The sequence below is a fragment of the Tuber melanosporum genome (assembly GCF_000151645.1).
Source record: "Tuber melanosporum whole genome shotgun sequence assembly, scaffold_2, strain Mel28".
Classification (NCBI taxonomy): domain Eukaryota; kingdom Fungi; phylum Ascomycota; class Pezizomycetes; order Pezizales; family Tuberaceae; genus Tuber; species Tuber melanosporum.
In genome coordinates, this window is record NW_003298863.1 from 661267 (window position 1) to 676717 (window position 15451).

Genomic DNA, 15451 nt, shown 5'->3' on the forward strand with positions numbered 1-15451 from the left:
TAGAGTGTGAACAGAGTGAGATAGCGGTAGAGTAAGGGGGGGTACATTTTGTCCCTTCCGGCGCCGTGAGAAACCTTTAACAGGGTGGGCTAGCCAGCCCTTCTCAAGGAAAACCGTTGCTAAGGACTCATATCATACGCTGTCAAGACATCTATATAAGCTTCAATTGGTACTGGTATTTTGTCCCCTCCAATTGCTACTCCCTTTTTTGATTTTTATAAAACGATGGGTTGGGTGAGGGCTCCAACAAGATACCGTCAACAAAGCATCTACTAGTTTGGCACTGACCATCTTTAGTGAACTGGGGATCTTGTCAGTGTAGCACTACCATCCGATACGGGCTTCATTTCGCTGAACCTCTGACACAATTGCTCTACCATTGCTCGCATATTTGCCTCGACTGCCTAGCCCATATTCTCCACCCTTGTTAGATTTTCAGCAAGCCCTTGCTTGAGGTCCCAAACTAGCTCCACTACCCACTTGTCCTATCAGAGTTTCTCGGGGGATTCCATCAGACTCTATCCCGAACAAAAGTTGCCCGAGGAATACGTTCCTTAGGAAGCTGCCCAACCCACGCCAACGGTCTCTTCTTCCCCCCTCACGGGCCTCACCCACTGAGCACCCTATAGCAAAGCCACTCCCACTACCGACCCATTTACAGCTCTATCCCGGGTTTGCAATGGATAACGGTAGATCTAATTCAGACTTTTTCCGCCACCTCCGGGATGGGAGAAATAATCTGCCGTTTGCACAGCATCTGTCGTGTTTACCAAATACAGAAGCTATATCCTCGCTGCCAATCACGCCTCCTACCACCTACGCTGACCCAGAGGACGAAGAGGTTCTCTCTACAGCTGTGCGTGTACTTTCCACCGAGGCCATGGCATTATCATGTCTCTCGCAGTTATACGCAACTAACCCGGTAGCCCGGGATGGGTTTGTAAGAGCCGTGGAAGCAATCTCTACAGCGGTTGTCAAGGGGGGAAAGGTCATCATCATCGGTGTGGGAAAGAGTGGCAAGATTGGGGAGAAGATGGTTGCAACGATGAATTCCTTGGGATTACTGTCGGTTTTCATGCACCCTATTGAGGCTCTGCATGGCGATCTGGGAATGGTTAAGCCGGTAAGTAAGCATTTAATAACCCCGATTTCCCCCACTTGGAATGCAGGGATGGTTGCTTGTCTCTATTGATTAGTTGTGTTTTGTTATTTCCTTTCTTTCCTTTTTCACCATTCCTCGGCCTTTTCCCTGGGCCTTCCAGCTGTTTTCCTTCTTTGGTTATATGGCTTTTCCTGTTGCTGGGTTTGAAATCAGCCCAGTTTCCCCACTTTTTGCTTTGCTTGGTAACACCGCACTTTGCGCCTGAGCCGACCGGCCCTCACACCCCGTTGGCCGCAGGGCAAGGCTTGCCAACATAGCCGGTCTACTAAATCTCACTGCATATTGTGTGCTAATCGTTATTTTATTCATAGAAAGACGTCCTTCTTCTGATCACCTTTTCCGGAAACACCCCCGAACTGATATCGCTACTGCCGCACCTTCCAGGGCATCTACCACTGATCGCATTGACATCGCATATCTCGTACCACACTTCCCCATTGACACGAGAGCGCAAGAAGGCAATTTTGCTTCCCGCTCCCATACACGAGGCGGAGGAGACTAGCTTTGGCATCTCGGCACCTACTACCTCCACGACTGTCGCGCTGGCGCTTGGAGATGCCCTAGCAGTAGTATCGGCGAGGCATGTGTACACCGGCGATGGAGAGAAGCCCAAAGACGTGTTCAAGAGGAATCACCCAGGTGGAGCCATTGGATTGGGAACCGGAAAAGGTGTGGTGAGAGTGTCGGATCTAGCAGTGCGCCTGGAAGATATTCCGGTGGTGGACGGCATCCTTGAAGATGGTCTACTAGACTCGCCGCCAATCTCATCCACTAGTTCGGAGTCAGACCTAGAGATTACCGAATGGACCGATACCCCGCTTTCGGCGACTCATTCCGTAAGGGTTATTGACTGCCTACTTGCCGGTGTAGGGTCCAAGACCGGCTGGGTACGGGTTTCGAACGATCAGGTCATCCCGCCGGGGCGGCTGAAGTCTATCCGAGGTGATGTTCAAGGGGGCGTGTATGAATTTGAGCCATCCCTTGTGGTCGCTAAATCGGAAATGATACGCGTGTCCGGTCAGGCAAACGCAGAAGATATGAAGAAGTGGGTGATGGCATCGAGGGAGGAAGAGCGCGGGGTATTTCCTGCGGGGGCAGTGCTGGGTGTTTGTGTGGGGGACGCTGGCAAAGGGGAAGAAGTTATTGCGGTGATTGAGGTTGATGAGCTTATGAGGGTTTGAAGGGAGGGAGCACACCGCTTGCTTATTTGGCCTGCTTTCTTTTGTTTGGCATTGCCTATGTCGGGGCTTTCACCAATTAAGCTTGTTTGGGTATTGTTTACTACTCGTCTGGTGTATCAAATTATTATTCAACTCTTTCATTCCTTTTTTCCCCTTACCTCTTAATATTGTTGAAGTGGGTTTCCCGTCCCCTCTTTATAGTTCTCTGGGTGCATATTTTTGCGCGGGTCGTTCTTTTCGTTGGTTTATTCGGGCCCTGTGGGGTCTATTAAATTTTCTTTTTTTTTGTAGTGGGCTTATCCCGGCCAGTGGCGAACGGTATTGGGTTGCGGTACGGTAGGCCGGGTGGGTGGGAAGGGTATGGATGGAACGAAGGGTACCGGTACTGTACGGCACAGCGTCGTAGCCCACATAGCAATGGTGTTGGGAGCATGGCAGATGGAGTATGATATTATGATACAATTTATTCATTTAGGCTCTATTCGGTGTGCTACGATATAAATATATTGCGAAGAAAAGTCGAAAATAGCATAATATTATAATATTTCTAAATATCGCAATATTTTTGCTCGCACCCAACACACCTCCAAATAAAAAGGTTGAGTTTGCAAAATTTATAGCATAAAAGTCGCTTTTATGCCATAAAAATGGTGCACCCAATGGGACTTTACAAGTAGTTTGATCTCTGGTAGCATAGCACGTGGGGGGTGGAGAGTGTTGTAGTGGGTATCGTACCATACACGAGTATGATAGGTGGGCCGGCTTGGATCGTTGGGTGGAGCTACAGTACTCGTAGTGCTGCCAATAGACTCAATTACGTGAAGCACGATGAGAAAGTGAACCTTCTTGTTGCAGTGTGCCCAGATGAAGCACGTGACGGATATAGACTATCTGCTCGAGTACGGTACTGTACCTGCCTCGCTTGCACCAGTACTCGAGTACAGTAGACTATGCATTTTTTTGAACCAGTGACCGAACGCCAAGGCGTCCCGTTGCAATAGCCTCGGCAGGATTCACACTTGACACTGTACAGTACCAGCACTGTACGAGCAGAGTAGACTACAGATACAGTACCGGTGTGAAGCAGGGTTAAATTTTGGTTAGCAGGGTACCGGTATTTTCTGAGATAGATTAGGTTTTGACCCTGTGGAATTTCCTGTTTGGGAGGATGGCTTGGCGGGGAGGATTTCTTGTTTTTTTAGACAAAGCTCAACCGCCCTCGACAACAACGACTACCGTAGGATAGCGGTCCATGCCTATCAAAATCAGGTTCAGCCTCATCCCTTTTGCTTCGTCCGTGTCACACTATTTAGACTACTATCATACCTTTTGTCGAAGATTTGAGATCCGAGTTTTGCAAACCCGGAACTTGGGGAGCCTGAATCAGACGGGGGGGGAATATCTGCTTTATTTACCTATCATACTTATCCGGGATCTCAAACCTGCCTGATAGGCAAGATCCTTTAATACAGAGACTTTTTTGGAGCTGGAGGCCGAAGAGGCAATAGGATTTGGATATGTTACAAGAAAACCGGAGGTGGGCTGTAGGGACAGAGTGAGATTTTCATAGTTTGTCCTATTGTAAGGATATGCGTTGCAGCGGTCTTGCGTCGTTGTTGCCCACCACCACCTGGAGTTGTGTCATATCCACTATCATACATGATTTGACATTATTCGAGTGATAATTTATGAATCTCCCTTACTCCAACCACAATCCCACCCTTGGATAATTTATCATCCCCGTATGGCAGGTGTATCGGGAATACCGACAACCACCTATCGGAGTCTACCGGTGGTTCACGGCGCATTGGCGAACCCATTGATGGTTGTGAAAGACATTGCGGGGGGCCTCCGAAAATCGTAATGCAGAGGTGGGGGGGGGGGAAGAGTTGATTAAGCGGGAGGTATACGGTTGCGACCAGGTTACCATTTTTATATGGGGACCCATACAGCGCTCTAAGTGGCTCTCGTGTTGAGCGTGCAGTGCCGTGCTCGAGTGGAGTAGTTCTCCAGCTGTTGTTAAAATCCTAGCTGTTTTTTTTTTTTGGCAGGGTAGCCTTGGGAGTCATCACATGGAACGTGTCTGTGATTCTCCAATTCTAGTATGCGAGGAACTAGTGTCGGGTTAGGATTTTTGGCTTGACACCCTTAGCTCTAGAGGCGGAAGGGGGTGCATAATTTACCGCGTTGATCACTCACCAGTATTAATACCATTATTATATTATACAGTTATAGAGGGTTTGGGTTTTATTTCAGAGACTTGAGGTGCCTCTCCTGGCGGTGTATGATACTCAGAACTTTACCATCACGTGAAAGAATTGTTCTCCTTGAGTACAGTAAAGTCACAGTTGTTCTAGTTATTCATTCTTCAATAGACGCGCTTCTTGTTATCAGGGTCTTCTACCAAAGTGCTACTAATAAGAGTAATCTATGGCGGTATCTGGTTTTCTCCTGATTTGAACTTGTAGTAACTTTGAAGTACTCACAATGCAGAGTCAAAGGCGAATACTAGTATAGAATCAATTGCATGAGACTACTCTGGTGTCTCCCTTTATACTGTCATCTAGTACTGGTTGTGATGTCAATTGAAAAGCATGATGATCAATGTTAATAGCTGTGTCTCCTCCGATTCCACTGTTACTTCATATTTGATAAAAGCAAATATGGCACTATGAGTTCATTTTATTTGTTTTTTCCTTTCTTAACATACTCAATTTCAATGTTTCCATAAGTATATTATTAAGCAGATATTTCTATTTTTATATTATACAATACAAGATGTTTATTCAATACTACAAAATTACACATTTTTTTTGAAATCTAATTATATAATTGATACACAGGATCAGGGACATATTCTCCAACTAAACTATCCTTGTACTCCTTGCTATCCCTATCCCTGATGCAACCTGAAGCTTTAGTTCTTCATTTTCTTCCTCTAATTCCCTTAATTGCGGATCTATAGTACCAATAAGAGTAGCTGTTAGCTCCAATGGCAATAATGCTTGCAGTTATGTGAAACTATCTCCATAGAATATACTATTAATTCAAAAAAAAAAAAAAAAAGTATTCATGACTATTTAAATTCAATATATTATGTAAAAGAAAAATGGAAAAAACTTTCTGTGTCACACTTACTTCCACCCACCATGAGCAGTAGTGAAATAGGGAGAGAGCCGGTTATTAGAGGTCACTGATTTACTGTCATTGATTTCTTGACAATAACTCATATTAACTAGGATTGGATATTTGGTGATAGGAATACAATGATTTTAATATGATGCTGTACAACACCATTTAGTGTATCATGTATCTTCAACCAAAACATAATCATTTATACCAGCACTGTGTTCAGGGTGAAGCGGCTTGTTGCCTCTTGCAATAGTACAATTGTCACTGAGCTCAGCCTGGCTAAACCCCACTAATTGGGTGGTGTTGGACTGTGCTCTCTGAGTCCGTGTGGGGGTTACCTGTGAGGGTGATTATTTTTTCCCTTAAATGGCTGGGATTGATGTGGGAACAAAAATCCACAACTTGGGCAGCTAATTACTTTTATTGTTCAAAGTCTGTTGATCAAGCACTTGTTCGGGGTTTGCGTTGCAACGACCGCAATCTGTTGAAGACATTCCCTAGACCAATACCGGCCCTAATTAATTATTTATACTTTCAAATTAATTGGAAAAAGTTCCCGGTGGGGATATGAGGCGGTATCTATTGCTATGCAAGGGTGTGGAGACTTTCCGGACACGCCTGTACTGTACCATTTTTAATACAGACTGGAACATCTTGACATCTCAAGGGATAGCGGGTATCATAGAGAATAGACGAAGTAGTCCGTGGCCAGCTTCTGGTATTGTGCCCTCTACCACAACCAACAAGTACAAATTTCATGTCTAATAGCAGGGAAGAAGAAAGAAAAACCAAGAATGAAAAAATTTGGCATTTCTCCAAATGACCCAGATCAAGTAACGGGTCCACAAACTGGAGAGCACAACAAACCAATCAATCAAAACCAACATTTCCCAGATACCATCTACCTATTATTTATCCCAGCTTTCCTCCAATACCTCAATCCAGCAATCTAATTTGCTATTCTAACTTTGCGATACTAGACCACACTCTCAAGAATTACTGAATGTTGAAGTAAAATACCCCTCCATGCCTCCCGCGAGCACCGGAGTGGACGTGGCCATGTCGGCCACATATTTCTGCTTCTCAGCAATGCCGAGAATGTGCAGTTTCCCGGATAGAGATGCACCACTGCTGTCTGAAAGAGATATCTGACGCTGCCTGTTATCCACCCATACCCTGTATTCCATTCACAAATTTTTTTGGCATTTTCTCTTCAAAGACCTGCATACTCTGCTCCAACGACTGCGCCACCCTGGGGACCCCCCATGGCCAGTACCGTTTTCCGTGCGAGCCCCTGGTATAAAATCTCGATTGTCGCAGGTCATGGATGACGTCTATCCAGATCCCGTGTTCCCAACGGGCCGGGCCGCGCGTAGGCCGGCATATAGGCTGTCGGCCGGGTCAAGGCAGGCTACTCCCAGGAATGGCCTAGCCAATATAGGCCGAATGCCATTAGCCTAAGGAAGCCTATCAGGCCTGGTAGGCGTCTCTATGCAGGACCCCCGTCATTAAAAAACTGTTGTCATGGAAGCCATGGTGTCAAATTTAGAAAAACTTTCCAAACACTTAGCATTTGGTTTCTTTCATTTTTGGTTGTTTTTTTCTTCCTGCTGGGGAGCTCGTAAGAGGTTTAGATTTGGTTCACTCATGAGAGTCTGCGTGGCTACCGGTGATTTTCAAGGGTTTTTAACTTGTCCTTTGGACTAGAAATAAATCACCCGGAACAGGTGCTACTACCGGACCGAGTGGTAATGCATAGTCTAGAGAGAATTAGCTAGGCAGTTGAAAGCTTAGGAGAACGCAAGTCAAGTTGAAGAGAAGTTAAAAACAAAAGGGAAGCAAACATTTGCTAAGCGAGCTCCAAAAGGCAGGTAGTACAAAAGACTATACAGCCTATAGGTAGGCTGGGCCTGGCCCGGCTCAGTTACTTCGAGGCCTATAGGCTCCGGCCAAGCTGGATCCTCAGGAATTCTTGCAGGCCAGGCCCCTTTGGGAACAATGTCCAGATCCCGCAGAGACTGCAGCTGAGCTTAGAGACCCCAATGTAGCTGAAAGGGGGGACATCACCCCATCAATTGTTGTGTTTTGCTGCGAGGCAACAATTCAGCCCACACTCACGGTGGACTGGGCACACATATTCATTGGACTTATACCTCAACAAAAGCAGCCGTCCAATTTTGTTCTGCCATGTCTTGCGTTCAGGACAAGCGGATTATAAGATCGGCTTCCACTCCTCTGACGATGTAGGTAATGGTACTCTGTGAGTCTGTTGTGGGACGGGAGAAATGGACATTGCGCATTCCAAGGCAGGACGAGGTCGTGGAGAATTGGAAAATCCATAGAGTGCATCAATGTGGCGAGTAAGGGACGTTAATTTCTCAAGGGCACGTCGTAGCTCAAAGGGCTTATTTTTTGGACGGTAATCTGGTGCGGAACAAATATCATGTTAAAACAAAGAATAGAAAACAAAAAATAGTATAAGGGGCATACCTTTTAACTCGTTGGCTATTATATCACAGCCATGCCCGTCTCTATCCTTTAGCAGGATATTGACCTCGTCGTTGCTAGCCAAGCTGTGGAGGTATACTACTTCCCATTCTTCATCCGTGAGTGGACTTGCTGGGTTCTTGTGATGTCTGGAAACTAGTCTTGTGCCATGGAGAACCCATATACAGCGTGGTACAGGTTTCTTTCAAACACTGAAAGCTTGTCCGCACCTCCACGATCTTTGAGCAAGGCATTCACGAACTGTCTGAGGCCTTCGCGCCACTTGTCCATACGCCTCATCTGCTTTCTAAAGGAGGATTGATATATGTGGTGAAAGATAGGTATCTTTACATTGTGGCCCACCTCTGGATGGATGTCTGGTGGCTCCTCCAGGTACTGTTTCAATTGCTCGCTCTTCTGCTCTGAATAGGTATCCGATAGCGCTCGTAACCTTTGCCATGTATTTTGAAGATGATGAGCAAGCCCAGTTGTAACCCCATTGTTCTCGGCAATCGTCAGGCCAAGTGCTTGTGTTTGGGGGTTTATTTGCAGAGCAATTGCAACTACCTGGGATTTCTCCCGAGAAACTGAGACATGGGCAAGGGCATCGAGGGTGGGAAAGGTGCGAACGTTCCTCTCATGGTCTTCAGCACTGCCATGTTCGAGACTGTGAGAGGCAGTATCGAAGCAGCGAGGAGAACCATCTTTGGTACGATCGAATACCTCGCGCATAAGCGCAACTAGGTGGTGTGGGTCAACCTTTTCGCCCATGGCACCGAATGTGCAAGTCTAACCACAACAGAGGACGTAATAGGCGGTTAGTGAGACTAGGTTTCTATAGCGTTATTACCGGGTCCAAGCTGGCCATCCTATCCGTTTACCCTTCATAATTGTAATGTTCGCCAATAATATAGTATGATAGCTGATTTCAAAGTCTTCCAGGGTCGTGTGGGTGAAAGCTTAACAAGAATCAAATGGATGATCCAGTGATACGGAAACGAAGATGGTTCGTATCATATAGAAGAACTACCAATATTGTCGTGGTATGATACAAGTCCCTCATCCGCCCACCCGGGCAATTTATCTAGTACATGCGTCAACGCAGCCAATTCATTAAATACGCCCCCCCTAATACAACTCACCAGAGTTTGTTTTACACAGACTCTGACGCGGGGCGCGAGTCCATGCCAGAAAGAAGTGAAAAAGCGCAGGAGGACTTGGATAAGAGGGTGGTGGGGGGAGTGAAACCCGTACAGGAGGCGAGGCTCGTGTAGGAGATGAGGGCGATGATGGTGGGGTCGTAGGAGGCGAGCAGTGATGGCACTTACTTGTTTGGATGTGTCTGGGAAACGGCCTTCTATTATTTTAGACCACGTTGGGTACTTTAACTACTGTGTTTGCATAGGAAGCAGGTTCGTATGTATTTGGGTGGGGGAGGTAACCCGCGGAAACGGTCGTATGATATTGGCCAGATTGTGATGGATACCCTTTCGAATGAATCGGAAACCGCGAGGCGCTCAAGAATTAATTCTTTTTTTAAAATAATTGAGCTTTTCCTCCCTTCAGTGAATGGTTGTCTACGCGAGAATTGGCCCAATGATGAGAGACAAGAGGGAATCTATATATTTTACCCAATTGTCCGTGGGTAACTGGACTTCTACTTGGCGCCGGGGAACTAATCATCCTCCCATAAAATCTTGGATTTTGTTTTCCCGTATAACTGCTCTCAGATGCTTGTCCGTGGCGTTAAGTTAGGTTAATCCCGTCTAATTTCCCATCCAAGAATCCTCGGACAAACTGAGATACCGGTAGTATATATCCACCCCGGAGGGGTGCTTCTCGGCTTCACTGCGGATGAAAGGCCTTCCGGTCAGGAGTAGCTGGACATTCGTCAACTCCCGGACAATAGCCTTCAGGGAGCTAGGAAGCCCGGTCCGAAGCGCTGCGAGCGATTCATTCAAGCTGTCGATACATAGACTATAGCCACCCGTTGTCGTCCAATCGCCGTCTTCAGCATTTACAGGTCTGGGAAAAGGTTTACAGTATCATACCAATAGAGATTAATGACATCAGTCCATCCATGCCACTCGGCCGCTTTAGCCAACCAACTTCTGGATGCGAGGCTCTTTTAGCCAAGACTGATGCAACCATCCTGGAAGCCTCTCTCAACCTTTCTTTCTCAATACCCTACGGTCCGTACCTCCCTTTCCCAATGCCCCACCCCAGCTTCCCGCCACGGTCAACTTTTCTTCACCATCACGGTATGCTAATAGCATGCGGAAAATCCTTATTCTCAACCAATTTAAAACTTGAGTTGGTTTCGACAATCATCACAACCATCAATATTCTGTATTCCTTTATACCGAAGAATCGACTAGGTGCCTGAGGACTCCCCGCTTCCCGTGTGAGTATGAATGGACTCGGTTCGGGTCACTTCCGTATTGCTGGTCAGCTGTTTGCCATTAGTTAACCGACAGGATCCTTATGGTCGCACTCCGGAAGTGATAGCCTTCCACGACGCGTTCGGAAACTGGCAAGAAGTTGTTCCCCACTTTCCATTTCCCCCTATCAGAAACTACTTTATTCCAGACAAACAAGTACCCCCAGCACGCCGAACCCCTGACTACCCGAGGCCCCATACAGCAGAACTTACTGGTTTTAACCCGGAGGGGTTATTGGCAACGGAATTGGTTCGGATGTAAAGCCGTATACTGATAAGGTCCGTATAGAATTCCGCCAGTAATGACAAAATGAATAACTATAAAGCAAAGGAGAGTGAAAGACAAACGACAGATAGGGGGAGGTGGAAGGCAGCCAGCTGCCTGATAAGAGCGAGACAAGAGAGCGGCGGTTGATAGACTAGGTAGTTTGGCAATGGCATAGAATGTGACCTTTATATCTCCAGATTTCTTCCGTCTCTTGCCAAGCGTTCCACCCCTTAGTTGTGCTCCTGTTAGCCACATATTCAGCCGCATTGTCTTATCCAGCTCCGCTCCCGGATCCCTTGATATCACTCCTTTCAATTACTCGGTAGCATGGAAACTAATACAAGACTAAGTATTTGCCGATTACTCAAGCGGTCTCTGACTGTCAAAGGGGCTACCGACCGAGTAGTTGCCAGTTGTTCCGAGTGGTCGCCGACTGTCCAAGTGGCTGTTGGCAAAGTACATTCGATCAGAGAAGTGCCAAACTTCAAGGCGGGTAAGGCTCCTTGATAGTAATATTGATTTTTAGAGGCGACAGATGGATGCGCAGGGTTGTATGATTCTGTGCAGTTCTACTGCCAAAAACCTTGATTTGATGTCTATCATAAAAGTCTGTGGGAAAATTCGATTTTCCTTGGAGCGATGTCTAGTGGACACCAAAACACTATCTATGGCCACAATGAAATCAAATTGAAGTTTCCTCACCTACCGCTCTATAAGAGAAACCAGCCCTAACCCAACTGTCACAACCATGAAAAAAAAGGGAATCAAGCCGCTAATAACGCAAGGCTTCCACTCCACACAAACCGATAAATGGAGCGAGGAACCTCCAATATTAAAATGGTTCTCAGATCTGACCTGAAGAAACCACCCCTCCACCCCTCCACCCCTCCATCACCACCGCTACCACCACCACAGAGAAAAACACGTCCAAGAAACCGCAACCATCCAAGTAGTCGAAAATAAAAGACAACTTAGATGGGAATCACCCCCTCGCGCCCATTCCCAACCCCTCACAAAAAAAACCCCTACTCGTCTTCAATCATATCTCTAACGACTTCCGGCACCTCCGCCGCCACAAAAAACAGAGATCTACTACACGATGACAACCTTCCACACCGTCGCCCAACTCCGAAACATAATCACGGCCACGGCGAAATTGTTGAATATCATACCTCTCACTAGAGGGCAACCTGCCGCTGCGCACCTAGCTCGTGCTCCCCCTAACACGCTCCAAAAACTTTCATGCTGGGGTGCGAGGAGTGCGTTAGGTACAATTGCGCGATGGGGTGGTACATCGCTGATCTAGGGAAGGTTGCTAGGGGCATTAGTGGGATCATGAGGGCGTTTTTGGCTCTGATGGAGGGGGCCAGCGGGGTTTAGCAGGGTGGATTGATGGCGGTGGGGGGTTCTCACCTTCGCGAGTGAGAGGCTGTGATTATTGAGCTGCTTGTTTTCCGACGGAGATGTACTGTACTCGTACAGTGCTGATTGCAGTTGCAGGATGACTGATTCGTTGGTCGGCTGGGGGGGCTCTTGGTGTGGCTTGTATCGCGGGTCTTCTGTGGGGCGGCTTGTCCGATCCTTGACTGTCTGTCACCTCTCCGCTCCTCTTCGCCGAAGTACCTGAATAGCTAAGATGGGTTTCCCATTCCTTCCCCCCCCTTCCCTCCTCCGCGCCCACTCCCTACTCTCCACCCCCACTCTCTAGAATTCTCTTATCTAATATAGGCACGATGGACTTCAATGAACTCGGGCTGTTGACATTAGAGAACCCTTCCTTCATCGACTCTCCGAGGTTGGGGGAACTTGGAGTTAATATAATCACAGCTCTTACTCGCTGTGGATGAAAGGCCTTCCGGACAAGGGTAGTAGGGCATTTGGCAACTCCCACACAGTGGCTTGCGGAGAGTTAAGTATCCCGGTCCAATACGCAATGGATGATTCATGCAAGCCGTCAATGCAAATATCTACCCGTCGTCGCTGCCCAACCGCCATCTTCGGCATTTCGAGAAGTTCTGGAAGTCGGGGGTTTGCCCCGCCAAAATGCCACCGCGCCTCTTGGAACGTTTTACGTATTTCTCCCAGGACGTTCACTACCCCCACCAACTGCTCGAGCATGGCTCCAAGCCTATTCCACGTATCATAATCTATTCCTTTCTGTGGAGGCAGTCACAAAGAAGCCCTGTAACTGTGGTATCTTGTCCACTGCCATAAAAATGATTAATTGCTTGAGAGGTAAAATTGCTTGTAGTTGGCGATGTGGGATTTCGCCAGCGATTTCTTATGTTACCTAAGATGAGAATTCCCCACACCTAGATCACGATAACAAAATAATGCAAAGTGAAGGGATCCACCCTCTCCTGTATCCCATATCCCCAATAACAATGTTCGAAATATCCATTGTTTCACGCCCTTCGAGTCGGCTCACCCTTAAATGTTGTTTTCAGTTCTGAGGCTCGAGTGACGACAACCACTGCTGCGGCTTGAGCCTAGTCATCAGCTATGGTTGTGTGGAGTATTTGGTAGAAACCATCGACGTTGAAAGACCCTTCCCATCACAATTCATACCACCTGGAGTCTGGATGGTTTGGGTGCGTAGGTAGGGAGGATAGCTCGTGGTATTAAGGCGGTTCCCAGTCTCCCCGTGATCGAAGAAAATCATGCGCAGAAGTGATGCAGTGCGGTGCCACACACCGGCACTCTGCTCGAGTATCCAACAGCCCCATGGCAACCCATGCAAAGCGTGATAATTTGAGAGGTGGGAAGGGTTCTTGTTTCTGTGGCTCAGCCTCCACGAAATGTACCTAAGTTGGGGTGACGGTAGCCTAGTGGGGGAGAATTCGATTGTTTTCTCAATCGCAGGTGTGGTGTTCAACCAATGGCTGACTCATCACTTCCATATTCGGGTTGGTGGTTGATGAATGGTTGGGCGCTTTCCTGGTATCCTCCGCCCGCGCTCCCTAACAACGCGAACTAAGCTGCGGATGAAGCTGACTACCACTGCCATAACGACCGCCAATGTGAAATAGAGATTGTTAATGAGTGGTGCCGAGGAGTTTTATATTGGGTGGTCTGTGGGGCAAGGATTGGAATGAAAGAGGACAGGGCGTGGAGATGGAGATGGAGATGCAAGATTGATAATATTGAGGCATTTTTCCTGATTCCACATACAAAATTGTATACAGTGCTCTTTTGGATTTTTTTTTATAATGGTGGCGTATATTTCCATAACTTGTCTACGGATATGAGCTACTAATGTGCGGTGGATGTGAGCTTGCCCGCCTTTCCCTCACTCCCCGGGTGTTGCTTACAACGTGTGAGATGAAGACCTCGCTCCATCGGAGCATGGCCTTTCTCTAAATCTTTAGTGGGTCAGGACTACGATTCCTCCTGCTATCCACCCCATCTTCATCACCAATAGAGCAACCTAGGTTACGATAATATTAAAAAGGGTTCGCATTGCATGAGAACGATAAACGAGTGATTATCCGTGACGGGCTCCCACTAAATACATTCCTGCCCCCATTATCACATTCACATGAGGGTACAAGTATGGAATTATAATAGTACGAAGGGTGTAGGGGAAAGTCTGGCGAACGTGGCGGTGCATGTGGCAGTGGCACTGTCTTGGAAGGGGGGTTGTTGACGTAGTAATTCGGCCATCATGAGAATCCACTATTTAGAGACTCGGAATTGGTCAACGATACTGAAGCATATTTCCACTCCAAAATGAAAAATTCCGGTACCCGCGTGGATTACTATCATTGAGAAATAAGAGGCAGGGAAACAACCGGAGATGAGTGGGTTCGTATTGTTGCATTGCGCGACCATACAAAATCACATATGTGGTGGAAGGATATTGCCCAAGCAGTAACTCTTTAACCTCTGAACTATTAGATAGTGAGATAATTGTGCAATAACGTGGCTTACCAGTTATTGTATAAAAGGTAGATATTGACTATCGAACCTGCCAAAAGATCTATCGAAAAACCAAGATACGTGGAACCCTAGAAAATGCGAGAGGATCAGGACGACCCCCAGTTTTTGACGAGAGTAAAAAGGATTGGTTATGTACTTTCATGACTAGTGATCGCTAGACCCGCCATATGACATGGGATATGATATGGGAGGAAATGGGTTATGCCTGTTCTGCAGACCTTATTCGTCGAGTTATGGCCAGTATGGGTTACCATAAACGCCAACCTTGACGGAAGTTTAAAGTACGACTGCAAAATCAAATATGACGGGTTCAGTTGGCTCAAGTTCATCTTCACTGGACATTTGATGACTGGTCTAGGATCATATTCTCTCATGAGTCCTACTTCTCGATCATTGGCATTAATCACCATCCTATGGTTGTAACGTGTTCGCAGGGTGCTAATCATGTTATCGGTAATAGATACGATAGTTGGCAGGTGGCCTGCTCTTCCAGAGAGGAGGCGAGAGCTGAGAACTAAAGGAGGCTTCGAGGGTGTACTGGGGAACAAAGAAGTAACCGTTCAACCAAGTATATTGAAATACTGTCTGTCGAAGTCTGCCTTTTCTATCGTAGAAACAGGCGGTCTTTAAATACACAAATCTGTTCATGTCCATCATGAACGAAACTAATCAAAGGTATCAATCAATACACTTTGGTAAAACTCTTTAAGTGTCAAAGCGATACTTAAAACAAAAACATAAAACAAAACCAAGTATCAAATGATACTTAAAACAAACCAAGTATCAAAGCGATACTTAAAACAAAACATTAAGCAAAACCAAGTATCAAACGATACTTAAAA

General features: G+C 46.7%; 1 protein-coding gene across 1 annotated transcript; it reads left to right on the top strand.

Moving 5' to 3' along the window:
• Positions 1–679: 679 nt before the first annotated feature.
• Positions 680–2343, top strand: GSTUM_00005547001 (uncharacterized protein; the record flags this gene model as incomplete). The annotated part of the gene is made up of 2 exons (XM_002837684.1): positions 680–1123; positions 1474–2343. The coding sequence occupies 2 exons, from the start codon at positions 680–682 to the stop codon at positions 2341–2343; spliced, it is 1314 nt and encodes a 437-aa protein (XP_002837730.1).
• Between the last annotated feature and the right edge of the window lie 13108 nt (positions 2344–15451).